Below are 20,975 nucleotides of genomic sequence, written 5' to 3'. Positions count from 1 at the left end.
CAGGAGCTGGCCAAGCCACTCTCCATCATTTATCAGCAGTCCTGGTCAACCAGGGAGGTCCTAGATGACTCAAAGTTAGCAAATGTGACACCCATCTACAAAAAGGGTCGGAAGGAGGATCTGGGGAACTGCAGGCCTGTCAGCCTGACCTCGGTGCCAAGGAAGGTCATGGAGCAGATCATCTTGAGTGCCATTATGCAGCAAGTGCGGGACAACCAGGGGATCAGGCTCAGCCAGCATGGGTTTATGAAAGGCAGGTCCTGCTTCACTAATCTGGTCTCCTTCTATGACAAGGTGACCTGCTTAGTGGATGAGGGGAAGGCTGTGGATGTTGTCTACTTGGACTTTAGTAAGGCCTTTGACACAGTCTCCCACAGCATCCTCCTGGAGAAGCTGGCTGCTCACGGCTTAATTAAGTGCACTCTACACTGAGTTAAAAACTGGGTGGACGGCTGAGCCCAGAGAGTGGTGGTGAATGGAGTCAAATCCAGTTGGCGGCCGGTCACAAGTGGTATTCCCTGGTCCTCAGTATTGGGGCCAGTTCTGTTTAATATCTTTATCAATGATCTGGACGAAGGGATTGAGTGCACCCTCAGTACGTTTGCAGATGACACCAAGCTGGGTGGGAGTGTCGATCTGCTGGAGGGACGGAAGGCCCTACAGAGGGACCTGGACAGGCTGGATCGATGGCTGACAGCCACCTGAACATGAGCCAGCAGTGTGCTCAGGTGGCCAAGAAGGCCAATGGCATCCTGGCCTGTATCAAGAATAGTGTGGCCAGCAAGGCCAGGGAGGTGATCGTGCCCCTGTACTCGGCACTGATGAGGCCGCACCTCGCATACTGTGTTCAGTTTTGGGCCCCTCACTACAAGAAGGACATGGAGGTGCTGGAGGGTGTCCAGAGAAGGGCAACGAAGCTGGTGAAGGGTCTAGAGCACAAGTCTTATGAGGAGCGGCTGAGGGAGCTGGGGTTGTTTAGTCTGGAGAAGAGGAGGCTGAGGGGAGACCTTATTGCTCTGTACAACTACCTGACAGGAGGTTGTAGCGAGGTGGGGGTTGGTCTCTTCTCCCAAGTAACAAGTGATAGGACAAGAGGAAACGGCCTCAAGCTGCACCAGGGGAGATTTAGATTGGATATTAGGAAAAATTTCTTCACCGAAAGGGTAGTCAGGCACTGGACCAGGCTGCCCAGGGAAGTGGTTGAGTCTCCATCCTGGAGGTACTTAAAAGATGGGTAGACATGGTGCTTGAGGACATGGTTTAGTGGTAGACTTGGCCGTGCCAGGTTAACGGTTGGACTTGATGATCTTAAGGGTCTTTTCCAACCTTAACGATTCTATGACTCTATGAACAGTGTTAACAGCTCCAGCTTCTGTACATTTATGAAGTTTATAAATTGTTCTTTTTATCGACACTGAATACAACTTCTCAAATAATCTGTTTTCCTATTAAGTGCTAGGACAGAATGCCTAGTATTCAAATTAATAGCTTCTTCAAGGGCTGTATACAAATTCAACATTAGCAAAGGGTACACCTAGTAGCACTCATAGTCCTGTAAGTTTCCTTTTTTACAAACAAGGACAGGCTGAAAGAACAGGGATTGTTTATCCTGGAGAAGAGAAGGCTTGGGGACAGTGTGTGGGATCTTACTAATATTTATGGAAAGGTGTAAAGAAGGCAGACCCAGACTTTTCTCAGTGGTATCCAGTGACAGGACACGACACAATGGCCAAAAGCTGAAGCAAAGGAAATTACACCTGAACAGAGTAAAAATTTTTTTTACTCTAAAGCTCGTTGAACACTGGAATGGGTTGCCCAAGGGAGGCTGTGGAGTCTACGTCTTTGGAGATACTAAAAACCTTACTGGACACGGTCCTGGGCAACCTCCTCTAGTTGACCCTGCTTTGAGCAGAGGGGCCAGATAATCTCCAGAGGTCCCTTCCTACCTCAGCTGTTCTATGATACCTTCTGGACCCCTACTTACAGAGAAGTGCAAGGGTTTTAGACACTACAACCCTATTGCTCTCCACTGTTAAACCTTTACCAACACTAAGGCAAAGAGGAGTTCCTCTTGGCTGGACAACATTGCCCTATTCTTTTCAGCACTTTTTGCAGAACGTGCTTAAGGTGAAAACACAGTAATTTATAAAGCCAGACTCATTATTAACAGTCAATAAAAGTGAAATAAAATCTGTTGTTAATGATACTTGATATTTGCTAAAATTGGGTGATGAGGTCAATACTACATGTCAGTCTCTTAAAAATAAACACTTGCAACCTGAATAAAAATCCATATGTGGTTTAAAATCCATATGTTTCTTAATGAATTAAAGTAATACTCCTTTGGGAATATTTAGGTAGCAAAAGAAATTCAGATGTTAAATACAAACAAATTAAGATCATATGATTCAGATCGTACCTTCTGAAGCTCACCTACAACAACACTGAATTGGTGCTCACACAGCAACTTCCATAAAGCCAATGCCTGGCAGGTTTTGCGAACAAGCTGCTGGATGCCTTGAAGTGAGGTCTTCTCAGTTAGCTGTGCCTCAGCTGAAAAAGCAAAGAGATTGTCAATAAGTAACTGTTTTACATGTTTCAAATTAGCATGTAAATTTTTGACGTTTTATAATAAAAATCTCCTCAAATTTCTGAGGTTTTTTTTCTCTTCCATTCTTGATTAATGCTGTCTAGCTCTCTTTGGAGGAAAGTGCCATGTTAGCATTTCCCCCAAACAAATACCAGCTGTTAACATTTATTTCAAACCATGCAACATAGGAAGAGTAATTTCTGAAAAAGAAGTATGGCTTTGTGTGAGTGCACGGGATTTACATATCAGTCTTCAATTTTTGCTTGTTTTTTTTTCATCAATAGTTGTTATAAATGTGTTTATGATTAACATAAAAGAAATAAAAACATACATATTCCCTTTTTGTTTGATTACCTGTATTTGTTTTTAAAAAGAACAATTACAATTACAACTTTGGTCAACACTGTCTACACTATCTTGAAAAGAACAACAACTACTCCGAAAACTAGTAACATTTAAATCTGATAAGATGTATTATATTCACTGAAAGAATATGGACATACTTATTACACGTGCGGGACATAACTGCAACAATTTATGTCTTTACTTTTGAGTGCTTACAGTTCAGAAACAAGGCAGCAATAATTACACTGTATCATTTAGCAATCCAAAAGGATTTCTGGGCTTTGGAATGCATAAAAATGAAAAACAAAATTATTAAATGCCTGCCAAATTCTACATAATGACTTTTTAAAAGAATTTACTTTCGCACTATTGAAAGTGAGCAGTACAGAAAAAGAAGTAGAAACTAAACCCCAGGATTATACCCACATGGACCACAACCATCTTCAGTTCTGTATACACAGCAGAAACACTTCCCAACTTGCCTGCAAGTGCTGGGTAAAAGCTACGCTATAGGAGGACATGAGTTCAAATGGGCTGTGTGACAGGCCTCTTATTTCTAAACAAAGTTTTGTAGACATTTCAGTGACTGGAACCTTGGCAACTAGCATTACAGTATTTCTTTTTAATAGGACAACATACCCACTTCTCCCATAAACAAATTGCTTAACAATTGCTATCCTGAAAACATAAATGGGCGTGCAGCTACTACGTATTGTAATGAGGAGATGAAACAATCTTACGAAATATGGAAAACATTAAGAATAACAAAAAGGAGACAGGTAAGTGTGCAAAGAAACCTCCAGTTTCATATTTCAAGATTGTCTGAATGGGGAAAATATTGAAATTGAATTCTTTGTATGAGAGAGAGAAGTTTAAGAGTGCTTTAAAGTTCAAGCACTTTTCTTTTAGCTTAATGAATTGAGATATACAACTTGTGTTTTGCAGTGGCTCAAGACCACTATGTTACCATGCTGAAACACAGATTCTGTTCACAGAGAGATACTCTCCTTTGTGGACTGCTTTAATTACTTGCAATATCAAAGCTTTCAATATCAAACTGAAAGGTAACATCTGCAGCATGTAACAAATGAAGCCTCTTGCCACAGTCAACCTAAAGGCGGGAATGTTTCTCTATCTAGATTTGAGTTTTCATTCTGGGTATATACTTCATCTCTAGTACAGTTGTATGTAATAACTTTTTTACACCAATGTCACTGCAGAAGCACTGCTCCTGATGGAACAGCATGATAAGGTAGGGAAGCAAAAGCAAGGTGCTAGCAAAGTTAGTTTTCAAACTACAGTGCTTCTTCTGAAGAACTTATTACTGAGTATGGCATATTGATTAATGTCAAATTTGTATGGAAAAAGGGCATTTTTATTCAGAGGTTTTAACAAACAAGAAAAGTGAGAAAAGGAACATCCAAATGCACTATTCCCTGAAACTTCCTATTAAAAAATAATTACATACCATGATATTTCCTCTGGAGTTCTTGCTGGACCTGCTGAGAACTTCCACCATCAGGCCGCATGAAACCCAGGAGCCTCTGTTGCAGATTGGCTGGTGTGCTGAAACTGCAATTCCAAAATAAAGAGATGCTAATACGATTACAAATACTGAATCTTTTAAAGATGAAATCTAACAACTGCTTTTTAGCATCTGAACAGTTGGCGCTGGAGACCATACATACACTTCAACTCAACACAGATACACATGGTATAGTTTTTCAAGAGCTGGACATGAAGTACCGCTAGTAAATTTAACAGAACGAATAATACCTTGGGTTTCCAAGGGCTCCTACTGTAGCAAACTGTGAATTTCTATCCAGAAATTCTTGTAAACCTTTTAGTTCTTGTAGTACACATTCCAGCACATGGGATGGAACACTGCTTTCTACCTGCAAAAGAAAGCAGACTTCTTTACAGAAAGCTTAGTTTCCAAACTTTTTTCCAAAAATTTACAATTTTAAGCTAAGGCCACTAAAAAGACAAATGCAAAGAGGGTACAACAAATAAATAGCATAACAGTAATGTTATCACTAGAACACAACATTATTATAGTACAATCACTGAGGAGGGGGCATATACATGAAGAGGCAGTAGTCCTCTGAAGATAGACAGTATTGAAGATGCTACTTTCTTTGCCCCTTTGATAACTACATCAGCTGTGTTTTACTATTTCCAGCTCTGAATGAAAACAATGATTGAGCACTGCTAAGACACAGCATAACTGCCAAGGTCTTCCAGAGTCTCCCAGTTACCTTATAATTGGAGGAGGAAAGCTCATGTAGCAGTTAATTTGCATTGCTGGAATTACTCAATTCAGGATTCTATTAACATCCACAGTCAGAAAAGATTTTGTTATTTTGATCATGGACAAAAAGTGAAACACCAAGATGTTAGTCAGGAAGATGCTGGAAATTTTTTTATGTCCTTACATAACTGCCATGTTTATCCTAACCCACTAAAGCATTTTATTTTTAGGCTGTGTCTGGAGCGGGTATGCGTAAATGAAGGAACTGCAATCACTAAACTGGCCATTGCCAATCAACAACAGGGATCAAATTACAGTTAGGTTTCTTAAAAAGTAATATTCAAAATAGTAGCTTAAAAAAGATTTAAAACCTACAATTACTCCTCAGTTAAGGGCGCAGCACCTTAGAAAATATTCAAATGATAACAATGGGTTTTTTCCATATCAGTTTATAATTGGGAACAGAAGTATAACAGGTCTTAAGACATATACTATAAGGAACTTTTAAAAATACAAAATAATCTTTTACATACTGCAACAACTTCTCGATTGCCACTTTTGAAAACTCTCTCCACAACTATACTGCCATCCCAAATATTTCTGCAACACAAAACAGTACTGTGTTAAAAGCCAAGTAACTTAAGCAAGTATTTTTGCAAGTCTTCTGTGTATGAGTTCTTAAGAAAGAAATGGTAATGCTTTTTACTTCAAGGTCTAAAATAAGGATTTAATTTGGATGAAAATTAAACATTCAATAAAAGTTACCATTATACATTTCTGAATGGTACAGATATAGATAATTAATAAAATTTCAGATTTTAAAACTTTAATCAAATGGAGTTTGACGCTCTCAAATACTTTAAATATAGGGCAATATTATTCTCTTGAAATACAGCATAGGCAAAGAAGTGTCATCACAAAAATTTCTTTCCCAACCAGCACACAGAGAGATGACCAACTTATGAAGAGCTCTATTCTTGCTTGGGGTGTTTAGTAACACAGGACCCAACATCCAAGGAACAGACTCCTCTTTAGCCTTGCGTCATTGCTTTGATTTGAGCATTCTGTTTAAAGCTTCTTAACAGAAAAGACTTCAAGCCAGAACTTTGATCCTGTAAGTCCTTCTGCATTTCTGTTTCATTCTTTAGTAGGAGTTTGAAACATACAGCTCATAGGTTTGAAAAATAAAACCAAGAGTTTTCAGAATTGTGCATATACACTTGATTGTAGGGTCAATGTCTAAGCAACTTTCCTGTCCTAGCCATTCACTGAATGTATTATTATTAATAGAGCTGTAAAGAGAACATATTATATCAATGGGTACTCCATAAACACAACATAAAAATGCACTTTACTAATTTCAAATGTAAATGCTATTAAGATAGAATTCACCACTTACAAGCATTAGGCAAAAGAAAAACTATGAAACAAATTGAGTGACAGAATCTCTTTTTACACAAACATCTCACCCTATAATCCGAGCAAAGTATATGCAGATGCCGTTGTGTCTTCCAGAAAATACTATCTCGGGACCCATCATTCCACTAATGGATGTACCAGGGTGAGACATGGAATTCCCAGAAGGAAATGCGGGAGTTGACATACTAGGAGGTTGTAAACCTAAGGTAAAAGTAGGTAAATATTACTCATTTGAATGCAAATAAAAAAGCCTAGTTGAAAAAAATTTCTCCATTTCTCCAGCAAAGGAAAAGAAGGCGTTACCGGACCCAGGTGTTGTCAAAAAGCTAAGATTAGGATATGGAGTATCAACAGTCAAGGGGGAACCTAAAAGGGAAAAGAAATAAAGGTTAAGTTTGTCACAAACAGACAAATTAAAAAACAAAACAAAACAAAACAAAATAGAACCCACAAAATCCCTGTGCAAAACAAGCAAAGTTGTTAAATCAAATGCTTTAAAGTTAGAACCATTTCAACAGCTTCTATTTATAGTTAAATACCAAACTGCACTCATTTTTTATCAACCCAACACTCCATAAGTGAACCAAATGGATTAACTTCTTTCAAGAGCAGTTATTAAGTATTTTTTTTCCAGCATTCATGTTATTTATTGCAAACTATCTGTTCCCTGCATTGAATATAATACTGCCCACACACTTTTTCTTGTTCTTCACCTTCTGACTCTGCCCACTCCTGATATGGGCACCTGTTCTCAAAGCACTCATTTTCAGACGTTTAGATCTTTTCAAAGAATATCAATTTTACCTTCAAAGCACTCAACTGAAAGAAACTGGTATTATTACTCTTAATTTTTACATAGGGCAGTTGGACAAACACCACATCAACACTTAACTTGCAACATTGAATTTGAGACTGTCCTTGGCCTCAGATTCAGCTGTGAATACTCAACCCTTCTGCAAATTATGTCTGAATACCTAACTTAAGACTCCAAAACATGAGGAACACGTGTGGTCATCTACAAAAATGTCCATGTACCATCAGCATGTTGGATGACGTATCATGGAAAGGGCAAGAAAACTGGCACTCTGAAAATCTGGCTTTTATCAAAGAATTAGTCCTTCTTGCCTTACTCACTACAGTTCTCTCAACTTGGCAACACACAACAGTGCAAAGGATATCAAACTCCTTCACTAAACAGTGCCAGTGTGTTCTCAGAGCACATTCTCCTTGTGTGCCAAGCAAAGCACAAACTTGCAGAAAAGCAGCATGTGAATGCATGACTAGGCTTCCATTGGTGAGAAAAAGAGGGAACTAAGTTAGAGGTGCCTGGCCTTTTAATGCTAACATTATTGTAATGTAGTTTCACATGCAAAATTTCAAGGTGTTTTAATCAATTTTTGTGTCAGCACTGTCTGACCCACCACATGAGACATCCACAATATCAGAATCTTAATTTCACATGACAGTTCTCTACCCTTTGAGCAAACAGAGTAAGTAGTGGCAGAAGAATAGTGCCATCTTCCACTTGGACCTGTCACTGAAAGAAAATGGAAACACGTGCTTTGATAGTAGGTTTCAAAGAGACTTAGATGACAGCAAATGATAAAAACATCCAAACATTTAGACTTGGGAAAAATACATTTACTTCTAAAAGGAATTCCCTTATTGATCAGAGAGCTTCCTGTCATTTCCCCCACACCTTACTTTCATTCTCAGTCTGCTCCTAGCACCTGTTCTCCACATAGCTGCTGTCCTCTCTAACTCAGATCTAGTTTTACATTCTTATGCCTTGCCTCAGCTCCTGCCCACATTACTATTGTTCCACACCATCAGGCTTGGAAAGTAATGCCACTGATGCATTAAAAATAGCCACTCTTTTTAGTGTTTTAATACTACTTAAGAATTCTGGAAAAGAGGGTCAACTGTCTTGGAAATTAACAAGTTCCTGATTTAAAAAAAAACAAAAACAACCTAAACATGAATAATACAGAAAGGTCTTCACTCCAAGCATCAAGTTCTGAGGAGAAAGAATAGGCACTATTCTCATTTGTAGGTGGCACTGACGACCTAAGCAGAAACCAAATGTTGAAGCTAGAGCTTTTACAGGGAAAAATCACTCTAAATGACTAGCCCATTTCTTGATCAAAATTATTCTTTTCTTCTCTTCTCATATCTGCAGAGGTATGACAATGACACTGTAAGAAGATACTCTGCTATAGCCACACAACAACCAATTGATTTTTGTAAAATTTGAACTATAGTATCGATGAATTGTTCTCTGGCTGCTGAAGTGCCTCTGGCAGCAAAAAATGTGTACCTTCTTCACATAATCTTAACAAACTATATGCAACATTCAGACATAGTTTGAGATCACATCACCCTCTCACTAAACCCAAAAATCACTCAAGAGAAATGGAAAAAAACTCTGTAATTCATTAGCCAGTGAGTGGAAAATCAAGGACTACTTCAGACAAAAAGAAGACACGTACCTGTGAGAAGATAAAATACAACATATTTAAGGAAAAAACAACCTATCCAAAACCATGAAATGCTTGCTACTTACCAGCAGGAACAGGAGAACCCAACATAGGTCCAACGCTGCTTGGAGGAGGCAGAGCTGACGGAAATCTCATTTGTGCTTCTCCACCATACCTAAAGTTTACATGCAAAACCAAAAATTCCTCACACTTCATACACAGTCCATTTAATTTTAATGTATTTGAGAATTAACAGCAATCTTGGGGGTTCATTTAAAATGAGGAATAAAAAAAAAAACGAGCATAACTTTTCAGAAATATTTGTGACTGTATGATACTTCTGGCAGAAGAAAAGAGAACTCACTGAATACATGTTATGTGAAAAGCATTAACAGATGCAATTGCAAAGATAAGTTAGATGAACAGCTAAGTATTTTTTGTGTGGATCTTTTAAGTTCTGTGGTGATATATGATATGATCTGATCAGGCTTTAAAGAGAAATTTACCAATTCTCAAAATCAGGCTTATGTTTTACTATCTTTTTAAGGTTTGCCTCTACAGGAAAGTGGAAAGAAGAACCCAGTTGAGATGACCCATGCTTATCCTTCTATCGTCCACAAGTAATTTCCATCCATCTCTCTCTCTCCTATAGTGCTACATGAGCCGTTTGTTATGTCTTCCGCTGCTAACACCCATCTCTCCAGGGTTATTATCCACATTTTCTCTCAGATCTTGTAATGTAATTCAGTTTAACAAAGAGCAACTGTTCACAGCCTACTGAGAATAGCTGACTTAATCTATCACCTGCACAAGTTTTGGAAAAGAGCAACGAAGCTTTTGGGCACATAACACCCAAACTCTAGCGCAAACATACAGTCAAAGCTGCACATTTTATCATCACTCTCCCCAGGTCTATCTTACCAAAACTCTTTTTTCCTCCATGCTACATGCCCTGTGAGGACAGCCAAGAGACCCACAATATACCAACTTGTTTAAGGCAGCTAATTACAATATACATATCTGCACCATACCACGGATATGCAGTACTTAGGATACATAGATGACAAATTAATCCTCCAGAGTAGAATCCCATACTTCCTCACTCACTTTGTAGTGGAAAAACCTAAACCAAACCAACCAACCAATAAAACAAACACACACAAAAACCCAACCAACATCAACAACTATGACCAAGAGCCATCAGACCCTGAACAGAGTAAGTCCATCTGAATATCAATTTCCTTGGCGCAATGGTGAACAGCATAAATAACTACAATATGTTTAGGAAAAAACCCAACCCAACCCAACCAAAAAAACCCACAAATGCAAACATCCCACAAAAATGAAAAAATTTGTCTGTTCTTTTTTCAGCTGAGTTGGTCTCATTAAAGGTATTACTACACACTGCATTTCAATGAACAGGGGTACTGTGAAGTATACCTAAGTGCATTTCAAGCAGATTAAACTACATTTTCAATAGCCTCCTCTACACGTGGAATACAAGCACCAAAGAGGGGAACTAACCAGAAATCACCATTACAGGAAGCTTCCTTTATTGATGAGCCCTAAATTAGTGCAAAAGCATATTCCACCAGGTTTAACAGTCTATGCTTGTTTTAAAACAATGCTCGCTCAGGCAGCAGGTTCAAGAGTCTGTACAATTATTTAGTGGCTGTAGTGATCCGGAGCATAATATTCAGAACAACCTACAGAATTGAAACTTACCTGAAGAATGCTCGAGTAGCCCAGGCAGATACTTCTCTATCACATGCAGCATTAGAACAGGCCAAGATAAGGCAAGTGGCACAGGCCTGATCCTCCTAAGGCATATTATACTATTAGTGTGGCAGCTTATATCAAGTTGATAAGAAATGTATAGAAGTTATATTGCTCAATAACTAAACGATTCGCAAAAACGAATTTTTGCATTATTTTATTTAGAAGGCAAGGAAATCAGCTCTTCCCAGTTACAGACAGGAAGTGAATCATAGTGAGGCATCCCACTGTAGCAGGTAAGTTTTTGTTACATACAGTTTTTGCAAACTCAGTATGATTACTGGTAGGAAACAATCTCCATGTCTGTCACCTAATTATGACAAAGATTCATGTAATTTCTACAGAAGACTGTTTGAAGAAAAAAATCTGTACAAATAATGGTTTGCATATTCTCATGGCATGTTAAAATATCACTTTTTATGTCCTATCAAAGCACACGGGAGTAGATTACAGTGAACTTTCACTACAGATACTAATCAGTACCATTTAATTACAAATTAAAATTGTAATCCACAATAGCTTCCTTCCTCCTTGTTTGTTATTTACCTTAAACAAAAAATAGACCAATTGTACACATTTCTACTGGCCTTCAAAATGTAAAAACCTCTTGTAGTGTAGGAATTTAACTTTTTTTAGAAACTTCCTCCCCTGCTCTTAAATTAACTCCTTTCCTAAACCAGAGAACTGCATTATACTACTGCATACATATAAGACATGTAAGAATTTCAGGGAAAGTGATTTACACTTCCATTTTTAGATATCATAAAATGAGAAGTTATTTCTCATTATACAATCTTGTTTTATGTAGACAATACAGGAGGAAAAGCTAATACTTTAATTGATAAATGAAATGTTAACTAGAAGTTTATAGCAACAACAAAAAGATGCTAAAGAAAGTAATTAGATTTACATAAATATTATAAATCTTCCATTTTTCGTAAAAGGTCAAAAGTTCTTACCTGATGCAACTTGAAAAATCTTTCAATCTCTTCTCCATCTCCACCTATATTGCTAACAAGCAGATGACGCAGCTGATCAACAGGTCTGAGTTTATGAAACATAAAGCTCCCCTAAAAGTAACCCAAAATGAGTTAGAATAAAGTTGTCTTTACTCTGGCCATCCCAACATCCCCTCCCCACAGTGCTTCTCTTTAGAATTCTGAACTTTCCTTCGTTGCACTATTGTATCAAAATATAACGTGAATGGTGCCTAAAGCCCCGTTCCCATTCACATGCAGAAAATTCTCTAGCAAGTCTAGGAAAGGCAGGAATAATACTGCAATGGCTATAAACTCTCCATAAACTGAGTTAATTTTGCTGTTCGTAGCCTAACATGAAGCATACAACACAAACATATAGCAAGTATATACAGAAAAGAAAGACTTTATGTATCTTGCAAATCCTCAAAACGGCCTGGAAGAAAAATGCTTGACGAATTCAGGATGAAGGGCACGGTAAGACGACACTCAATCAGGTTGTAGCGAGGTGGGGGCTGGTCTCTTCTCCCAGGTAGCAAGCAACAGAACAAGAGGAAACAGCCTCAAGTTGTGCCAGGGGAGGTTTAGATTGGGTATTAGAAAAACTTCTTCATGGAGAGAGTGGTTAGGCATTGGAACAGACTGCCCAGCAAAGTGGTGCAATCACAGTCCCTCAAGTGTTCAAAAAACATGTGAATGTGGTGCTTAGGGACATGGTCTAGAGGTGGACCTGGCATTTATGTTAACAGTTGGGCTCGATGATCTCAGAGGTCTTTTCCAACCTTAATGATTCTATGATCTTGCCTGCATCCATACTAACTACTTGAGAGGTAGTGCCTTTAACAAAACAGCTGCCATTAAACAAATGCAGGTTGAGTCTAGAGGTTGCAAGACATTAATGATTAAACATTTTTTTTTTTAATTGCTTATTGGTCAAGATATTAAATGCCCTACAATATTGCTAGAAGTAATCAGAAAAGAGAAATAGAAAAGTTAATTTCTTTTTTTTTGGTGGGTTTTTGTTTCTAAAACCCTTTCAAAAAACCATTTTGGGACTTCTATGACAAAGAAGAAGTTATTTATTCAAATTTCAATCGCCAACAATATCTACTCAAACTATATTTTCTGGGCAGCCAGTGTCTGTTTCAACTTCATATAATCATGAGTATAACTAAGGTTAAAAGAACTTCTTAGACGATCTGTATCTACAAGGGTCTCTGGAGACCAACAAAAACTATTAATACACTGTACAAGAGAAGCTGACCCAATAGCTTTGAGTAAATTTAAAATAGATACAGATGGTTTCAGCAATCTTCTTCCTTATTCCTTTTTATGTTCAGAATATAATCCTTAAAACATATCCAAAATGAATAAACATTTACAGGTTTAGATCAGTCTTCTAACTTCGTACTTACTCTTCTGATTTCCTATATTAAGAAAAGTAATACTCACCTGGGCTGAAAGCAAAACAAACTTCTTAGGTGGCAGCATGTGCTGCTGCACAACAACAGGTGAATCAGTTATTGGAATAATGTCTTTATTCAGTGGTGTTACAATCTTCTGAACTTTAAATTCATCGATAGCAGAAAGAGCCCAGGAATGTCCATCAACACGGGTGGTCATCTGAACAACAGATAGGTATTAGCCAAAGTCTGGTAACAGACATGGTTTTTGTATATCCATGGTGATATTTTACTATTTACCATTTAAAGTTACACAGAATAGAATCTACTCTTGACACAAGAAAACCCAAATAATCAAGTTCTTGTATCATCTAACAGAAGGTTACCACCAAATTTACAGCTATCTACATATGTACTGCTGCTTTTGGGAGACAGGGAATAATATACTGCTTCTTTTGGGGGACAAGGATAGCATTTTGTATTTAAACATAAAACAACTTGCAAAATGGGATCCTTTAATACTGCCACAATATAAACAGCAACAATATGCTAACCATATCAGAACTAAGTACCAAAAGTATCATGAATTTAAATTACTTCTTGAAGAACCAAAAAATGCTGCAACTGAATCATAAAGACTTCCACAGTTGGCAGCAGTACTTCAAATATAACATAGGAAGAGACATATGGTAGCGAAGACATTCCAGAAAACTGTGTATGCTGACAAGGAAGAACTGCTGCTCAAGAACAGGCTGCAGTTTTGTTTGGGAAACCTAGATGTCTATTACTGTCAAATGCCTTGGAACAAAGAGAGAAGTCAGCACTTGGGATATTTATGTGTAAGTTTTTGCAGGGAAGGGATCTGGAGTAATTATAAAGCTCTTTTGTAAGTTATTAAAACAGCAGATAAATCAAAACCTGACTTTGAAACTTTTAACTTATACAGTCTCTCCATTCACTCCAACTCTACCACTGCTCCCACAAGAATACTATTTTTGACATGTCACTCCTCTACTTCAGCAAAAGACTTCAGACTTCCTTCAGAGCTGGAATACATGAAATGCTCTCCCTGAACTGATGCATAAGACAACGAACCCTCTCCAAACCCCTCTTAAAAACCAACTTATGTAACAATTAGGAAAATCAGAAAAAAAAAGGGAAATAATGAAGAGATTAATAATTTCTGAAATTTAATGAAGACATGGAGTATCAGTTTACATAAAGAAACCCTAGAATTTCTAGCACCTACATTTTAAACAATCTTTGCCAAATTTTATTCTCATCAACAAACACCACTATGGACTGTGGCCATGTCTTCCTGGGCTTGTGCACGATATGCAGCATGCTATAGACAACAATGTTTTCAAATACGTTAATTAGAAGTCAAGTCTTAGAAGTCAAGGCAATTGCTTTTGATACATAGCTTGCATGAACCTAGAAAGTATGGCTGAACTAGGAATTCCTACTAAGAGATGAGTTCCCATTCACTGACAAAACTGCCAACTAATTATTTTGCTTTGAAGCATATTGATTAGTAGCTTTGTAAGTGTTTCCAAACTCCTTATGGAAGTTTTCTATGAACTACCCATTTCTTGCAGTTAGTATTATTCAAGTATCTCTTATCAGAGAGGAAAAAATAGTATCTAGATTCCATCAAAATTGTATAAAAGTTTGCTTTAGTACCTGTGTTTCCATCATTGGCTTTTGAAAAGGGAAAGAATCATGATTGATACACCACAGTATGTCATTATCCTCATTTTCGGAAGCTGCCATCAGCAGGATTCCTAGCAAGAACCACAATATTAAGTTATATATTAAGTTATTAAGCAATAATCGTGCATTAGATGCAAATTCATTCCTTTTTTAGTAAAACTCCATCTTTAGAATCATAGAATCATAGAATCGTTAAGGTTGGAAAAGACCCTTAAGATCATTGAGTCCAACCATCAACCTAGCACTGCCGAGTCCACCACTAAACCAGGTCCTCAAGCACCACGTCTACCCTTCTTCTAAATGCCTCCAGGGATGGAGACTCAACCACTGCCCTGGGCAGCCTCTTCCAATGCTTGACCGCCGTTTCGGTGAAGAAGTTTTTCCTAATATCCAACCTAAACTTCCCCTGGCGCAGCTTGAGGCCATTTCCTCTTGTCCTATCACTCGTTACTAGGGAGAAGAGACTGACCCCCATCTCACTACAACCTCCTGTCAGGTAGTTGTACAGAGCAATAAGGTCTCCCCTCAGCCTCCTCTTCTCCAGGCTCAACAACCCCAGCTCCCTCAGCCGCTCCTCATAAGACTTGTGCTCCAGACCCTTCACCAACTTCGCTGCCCTTCTCTGGACACGCTCCAGCACCTCCATGTCCTTCTTGTAGTGAGGGGCCCAAAACTGAACACAGTATGCGAGATGCAGTCTCACCAGTGCCGAGTACAGGGGCACTATCACCTCCCTGGTCCTGCTGGCCACACTATTCCTGATACAAGCCAGGATGCCATTGGCCCTCTTGGCCACCTGAGCACACTGCTGGCTCATGTTCAGGCAGCTGTCAGCCAACACCCCCAGGTCCTTTTCCGCCAGACAGCTCTCCAGCCACTCCTCCCCCAGCCTGTAGCGTTGCATGGGGCTGTTGTGACCCAAGTGCAGGACCCGGCACTGAGCCTTGTTGAACCTCACACAGTTGGCCCCAGCCCATCGATCCAGCCTGTCCAGGTCCCTCTGTAGGGCCTTCCTGCCCTCCAGCAGATCAACACTTCCACCCAACTTGGTGTCATCTGCAAACTTACTGAGGATGCACTCAATCCCCCTTTAAGTCCTCATCATACAATTTGAACAGCAAATAATATCTCATGAGTTTGTATGTCATAGGCTTCTTCAAAAGGTCACTTTTAACACCATTTACCATCTACTCTAAAAGGTACAAACAAAAATGAGCCTAAAATACATAGAACATGCCTCAAAAATGAGACGTTTAAAGAAATCATAGATGAAAAGACATCTGGAAATGACTTCCAAGTAGAAAAATCAGTATTCATGACTAAAAGGGCCAGCAACATAGAGACATTCACCCCCACACACACTTTTCTTCAGCACTTTTAAAAATTCAGCCTACAATCAGAAGTGACATAAAGCTGGAACCATCTGGCAGCTGTTTGGTATCTTATATGGTATCACTAGCTAAACGAGTTAATAAATAACAGTCAGCACACACTAAGCTCAGCACGAGAGGCACTAAATAGGCAAGAAACATATTCTATCCCCTGCTTTCAAGAAATAATCACACATGGCTAGAGACATGTAGGTGAATTTGAACACATTAAATCTATTTTATGGGGAGATGAGAAGAAAAAAAGGTTGATCAACACATGAGCAGAGTTCTCTGCACAAACACTGCACCTTGCAGAAGAACTAAGTTCCGAAAAATATGACAACCTTCCACTTCCAAAAACTGTCCCATTAACACACAGAAGCCATGCTTAGTTCTCAGTTATTCCCACTGTTTCGAACTCCCCAATGTAAAACCAGTGTGATAGTGCTGTCACCAAAAAAAACCCAAAAAACCAAACCAAAAAAAAAAATCAATCTCATCTGAGCCATGTTCCACTGCTTACCTTTGCTATAAAGAGCCCTGTGAACCTTTGCAGGCTTCTCCACGTTAGAAGAAGCTGAAAATCCGGGCGGCAAACGGACATGCACCAAGGTTAACATGGAGGGACGAGCTGTTGGATGCTTAAATTGTGAAGTACTAAAATACAGTCGGACACCTGAACAAAAGATAAAAAAAGGTCACAATTTTGCTAAACTGTGCAGATGCCATTTATCAGTTTAGAAGGGGGGGAATTAGCATTGCTTTCTTACCTGCATGTGTGATGGCTAGTAGTTGACAGTCTATGGATTCAGAATTTTCAATCACTGCTATTTGAACAATAGGCTTAAATACAGAACGATCTATTGTTCTAAAAAACAAAACAAAAAAACTCCATACACTCTCAAACCAAAGAAATAAGCAAACGACGTTCTCCAAAAATATAATGTGAAACTATTGGCCTTAAAGGAAGCCTCTTGCATCATAATTGTCATAAATATACCTGGCAATGCTCCCAGCAGCAGCAACTATAGCATTTTGTGAAAGAGAAGTAACCCTGGTCATTCCTTGACCATCTGGTCCCAAATCATAAACCTGCAATTCAATAACACAGCTTAGTGATTTATGGTTGAATTAATTAATACAGCCTCATCTACAAAACAGCAACTCAAGCTCTATTTTTATTTTGTCCTCATGTTTCCGTATAATTGAAGTGAAGATCAAAAGGCCACTCTTTCCTCAGAAGAAAGTATTTTAGGTCTTCAGCACACACTTTGTTGCAAAAAAAAAAAAAAAACAAAACCTGGAATAATATCCTGACATACCTACAGAGAATTTCCAGGTACTGAGGAAAACATAAAAAGTTATATACACAATAGTAACACAGCCAACAGTCATTAGAAGAGGTCACATACTTGCAGCACTCCTTTTTCTGAGCGGGTATATAAGATATTTCGAGAGTTGTCAATGGCGATTTGAACTACAGGATCTGTGGAGTCAGGGGAAAAAGGGAGAACCAGCAAATGAACACTGGATTTGGTGAAAACAAGTTTAAGACAGAGTATCTATAAAATAATTAATTGTAAGTTAACATTAACTTTAGTCATAAATGTCAAACTTTCCAGGCTTTGAAAGAAACTATCCTGAACTAGACACATAAACAAGTGACCTGATTTTTATAATCTTCAGCCACTGCAAGTTTCATTGACGATAACTAAATACTCTGAATGAGGAAACTATGCAGTCTGACTTCTTGGTAATATTATTTAAAATGTTACATTATACTACTGGGTAAGTCTTTAACATCAGTACTTACCATCCTCTGAGAATGTGAACTGTAGCAATGAAGGAATAAGGAAAGACAGCGCGCTCTTTGAATGATTGATTTTTCTACAGCGCTGGCTAAACCAGCCTGCTTCAGCCTACAATTTAAAATAAATACAGCATTGAAAGAAAAACCAAAACAAAATCCAAACTAGTAGTTATATTAAAAAAAGTTGTTAACAGGACAAGTATGAAAACAAGTAAAAATCTAACTACACATCATTGACTTAATTGAAAAAGTATGTACTATTCAATTGAAAGAGATAGGTCATCATTAAAAGAAAATTGTACACACAAAAGGGTACAGGATGTCAGAATTTTAATTTTTGAAGCTGACCAAAGCTGCATTGTTATTCCTCATATAATTACGACTACTTCAAAGAAAATGCATCTACACTAAGACATCAGAGTTGTTGTGCAACCAAGCCATGCAACATAATCATGGTAGAAAAAAGATGGCAAACCTCACGTTTTAGAACTCTCAGTGCCTAGATCCCACAACCACGAAACAATGAAAAATGCCTGTGCGTAAAACCTATAGTCACCTGGTATGCTACTTCATATAAGCAGCCATCTTTTCCAGCCAAAAAGATACGCCCGTTATCAGTGGATGTTATTGCCAGAATGTAAGTATTGTCTGTAGGGAGCGAATAGAGAGGGTCTGGTAGGAGCTGCATTCCACCTGACATACTGTCATTGAGAGATCCAGTACCTTAAATAAATAAACAAACAAACAAATCCTCTTTAGTTTTTAAGTTGTTCTAATAAATATTACAGGTCTGTGATAAGAAGCATTTTGGAAAGCAGGAAAAATTACAGCTAATTTCATATTACTAAACACATTCTGGAATAGCTATTCTCCAAAGTAAACTGCAGAGTAACAAAGCTTCTGTTCTTTTTAAAAAAAAAAAAAAAAAAAAAGTGAATTCTCCGTATAAGTTTCCAAGTAAGGAAATGCAATGTTTTTCATTTCTATATGCTGTCATCCCTGCTAAATTGTGACAGGTCTAAAACTCAGATTTCTACTTTTTTTCTCTTTCACATCAAGATAGTATAAAAACAGAGCAAAAGATTGTAAACCTCTCACTTTCTCCAAACCATTCTGCATTTTCTCTCTTAATATAAATGGCATAAAAAAATGGTATCAGGTTCTCAATTTTTGCGGCTGGAATACAAATGCCAACAGGTTAGTGAACTGGATTGACCAGTTCCAAGATTCATACTCATCTCTTCTCTCCCTCTCCAACATGCTGTTAATTTTCAGTAGATCTTTTTATGTTAAACAGGTGAATAATACAACTCAACGTTCCTATGAGAGTCCACGATCCAACAAGCATACACACCATAAAAATTATTTCCCCCGTCTGTAACGTGATTTAAAAATTAGCAAAGCACTTAGCACATGGTTTTGTTTTTCTTGTTTTTTGTTTTTCTTTCTTAAATAGCTACTAATAAAGCAGCCATGTATACTTGTCAATGCACAACTGAGAACGAGAGGAGAAGCAAAAATTACCTGCTTGTATATTAGCACAGCTGAGCCCTAAAATCACAATATCCACTGGGGTAGCCAGAACAAGTAAGTGTCGTACATGAGGCTGGAAGATACCTAAAGAAGGCGAGAAAATAAAATTTTAGTTTGCAGCCAACCTCTCAGACCACAATAACGTATCCAATGTATCCATTGTAAAGGCACATTGAGTGATTAGAGGGAATAGTCATATTTAAGACCTAATGATCTGTGAAACTCTAGAATTAGAAAGGAGTATCAATCAGCAGTTCAGCTTCCAGTTCATGAAATATAGCATCTTTAAAATGACATTTTTCTTATAAATGTGCTTCTTTTAAATTCAACCCTATTGCCAATTCAAGTTTGACTTCAATGTTATCTAAGCAGTAGCTACCAAAAGAACTGGGAGGGCTATAAATCAGGATCTCATGAAAGTTGTCACTTGAATGTATAAATTTATAAACAGTACAGATGTTAGAGTACGATGTGGCAAAAAAATGCAAGCTTATGAGTGCAAATGGCTGTTAAACAATACATTATTTTTGGCTTGTAATTAATTTCATTATGTTTCTAAAAATGAAACAAATCCATGCATCATGTGTATACACATACACACACAAACCACAGATGTTCACATATGCATATATAAAAAAAACATGTATAGAAGGTTCAGTAACTGCCTAATTCTAGTCACTGTCGTGTATTCCTTACCTCCCTTTGGCTTTACAAGACCCACTGCAAGAATAGTTTCACTAAGGCCATCAAAATAAGCAAGATCTCCCCTGTCAACAAAGAAGAAAAAAAACAACCAAACCCTGCATAAAACTTGTCACATAGTATCACATAATAACAACGTATATAAAATCAGTTTCTGTACACTTAAATACATAGTACATGTACATACACGTACATTAATACTTATTGTAACACTCTGAAGCCATCTACGTCTTTTGCTCTGGATGAAAGCAGGTCCAGCAGAATGAAACGACAGAGAAGTTTCACAGCAAAACTATATAGGCAATCATTTGAGCTGCTTGGAACCCCTATAGCTGAGCTTCAAACCTGAAACCCAACTGCAGTATTTCATATTTTTGGATTTTATTAATTAATAGAGTCTACTCTGAATTACATAATGCAGCATCTGCAATGCTGATTAAACATCAAGAGTGAGGAACTTAAATGATTTTTTTTTTCCCATGAAAATAATCTAAAGCAAGAATTCCCAGCCTCCTCCCCAGCACCTTATGATTAACACCATGTAGTGTTGTTTTATTTGGGGAACGCATTTAATACACTGTGACACAATATAATCATATGGATAGGAGC

At 38.0% G+C, this 20,975-nt stretch overlaps 1 protein-coding gene across 2 annotated transcripts in view; it reads right to left on the bottom strand.

Annotated features, from left to right (window-relative positions):
• NUP155 (nucleoporin 155) overlaps nt 1-20,975 on the bottom strand; it is a 38,377-nt gene that overhangs the window by 12,531 nt on the left and 4,871 nt on the right. Inside the window, exons 4-22 of one of the 2 annotated variants that reach the window (XM_087741070.1) lie at nt 20,361-20,431; nt 19,656-19,748; nt 18,688-18,854; nt 18,135-18,240; nt 17,734-17,807; nt 17,322-17,413; nt 17,092-17,189; nt 16,845-16,997; nt 14,922-15,022; nt 13,288-13,458; nt 11,818-11,928; nt 10,808-10,902; nt 9,169-9,257; nt 6,909-6,971; nt 6,656-6,806; nt 5,720-5,786; nt 4,712-4,830; nt 4,404-4,507; nt 2,420-2,553 (exon numbers count right to left, since the gene is read on the bottom strand). In XM_087741070.1, the coding sequence (XP_087597196.1) occupies nt 2,420-2,553; nt 4,404-4,507; nt 4,712-4,830; nt 5,720-5,786; nt 6,656-6,806; nt 6,909-6,971; nt 9,169-9,257; nt 10,808-10,902; nt 11,818-11,928; nt 13,288-13,458; nt 14,922-15,022; nt 16,845-16,997; nt 17,092-17,189; nt 17,322-17,413; nt 17,734-17,807; nt 18,135-18,240; nt 18,688-18,854; nt 19,656-19,748; nt 20,361-20,431 (2,059 nt within the window). The remainder of the gene's footprint in view (nt 1-2,419; nt 2,554-4,403; nt 4,508-4,711; nt 4,831-5,719; nt 5,787-6,655; nt 6,807-6,908; nt 6,972-9,168; nt 9,258-10,807; nt 10,903-11,817; nt 11,929-13,287; nt 13,459-14,921; nt 15,023-16,844; nt 16,998-17,091; nt 17,190-17,321; nt 17,414-17,733; nt 17,808-18,134; nt 18,241-18,687; nt 18,855-19,655; nt 19,749-20,360; nt 20,432-20,975) is intronic. The other variant, XM_087741071.1, reaches the window with a different exon arrangement.

The sequence above is a fragment of the Nipponia nippon genome, unplaced genomic scaffold (genome assembly GCF_047370975.1).
Source record: "Nipponia nippon isolate SJK-2023a ecotype South Korea unplaced genomic scaffold, ASM4737097v1 scaffold_71, whole genome shotgun sequence".
Taxonomy (NCBI): Eukaryota; Metazoa; Chordata; class Aves; order Pelecaniformes; family Threskiornithidae; genus Nipponia; species Nipponia nippon.
This window is presented reverse-complemented; position numbering and strand designations above follow the sequence as displayed.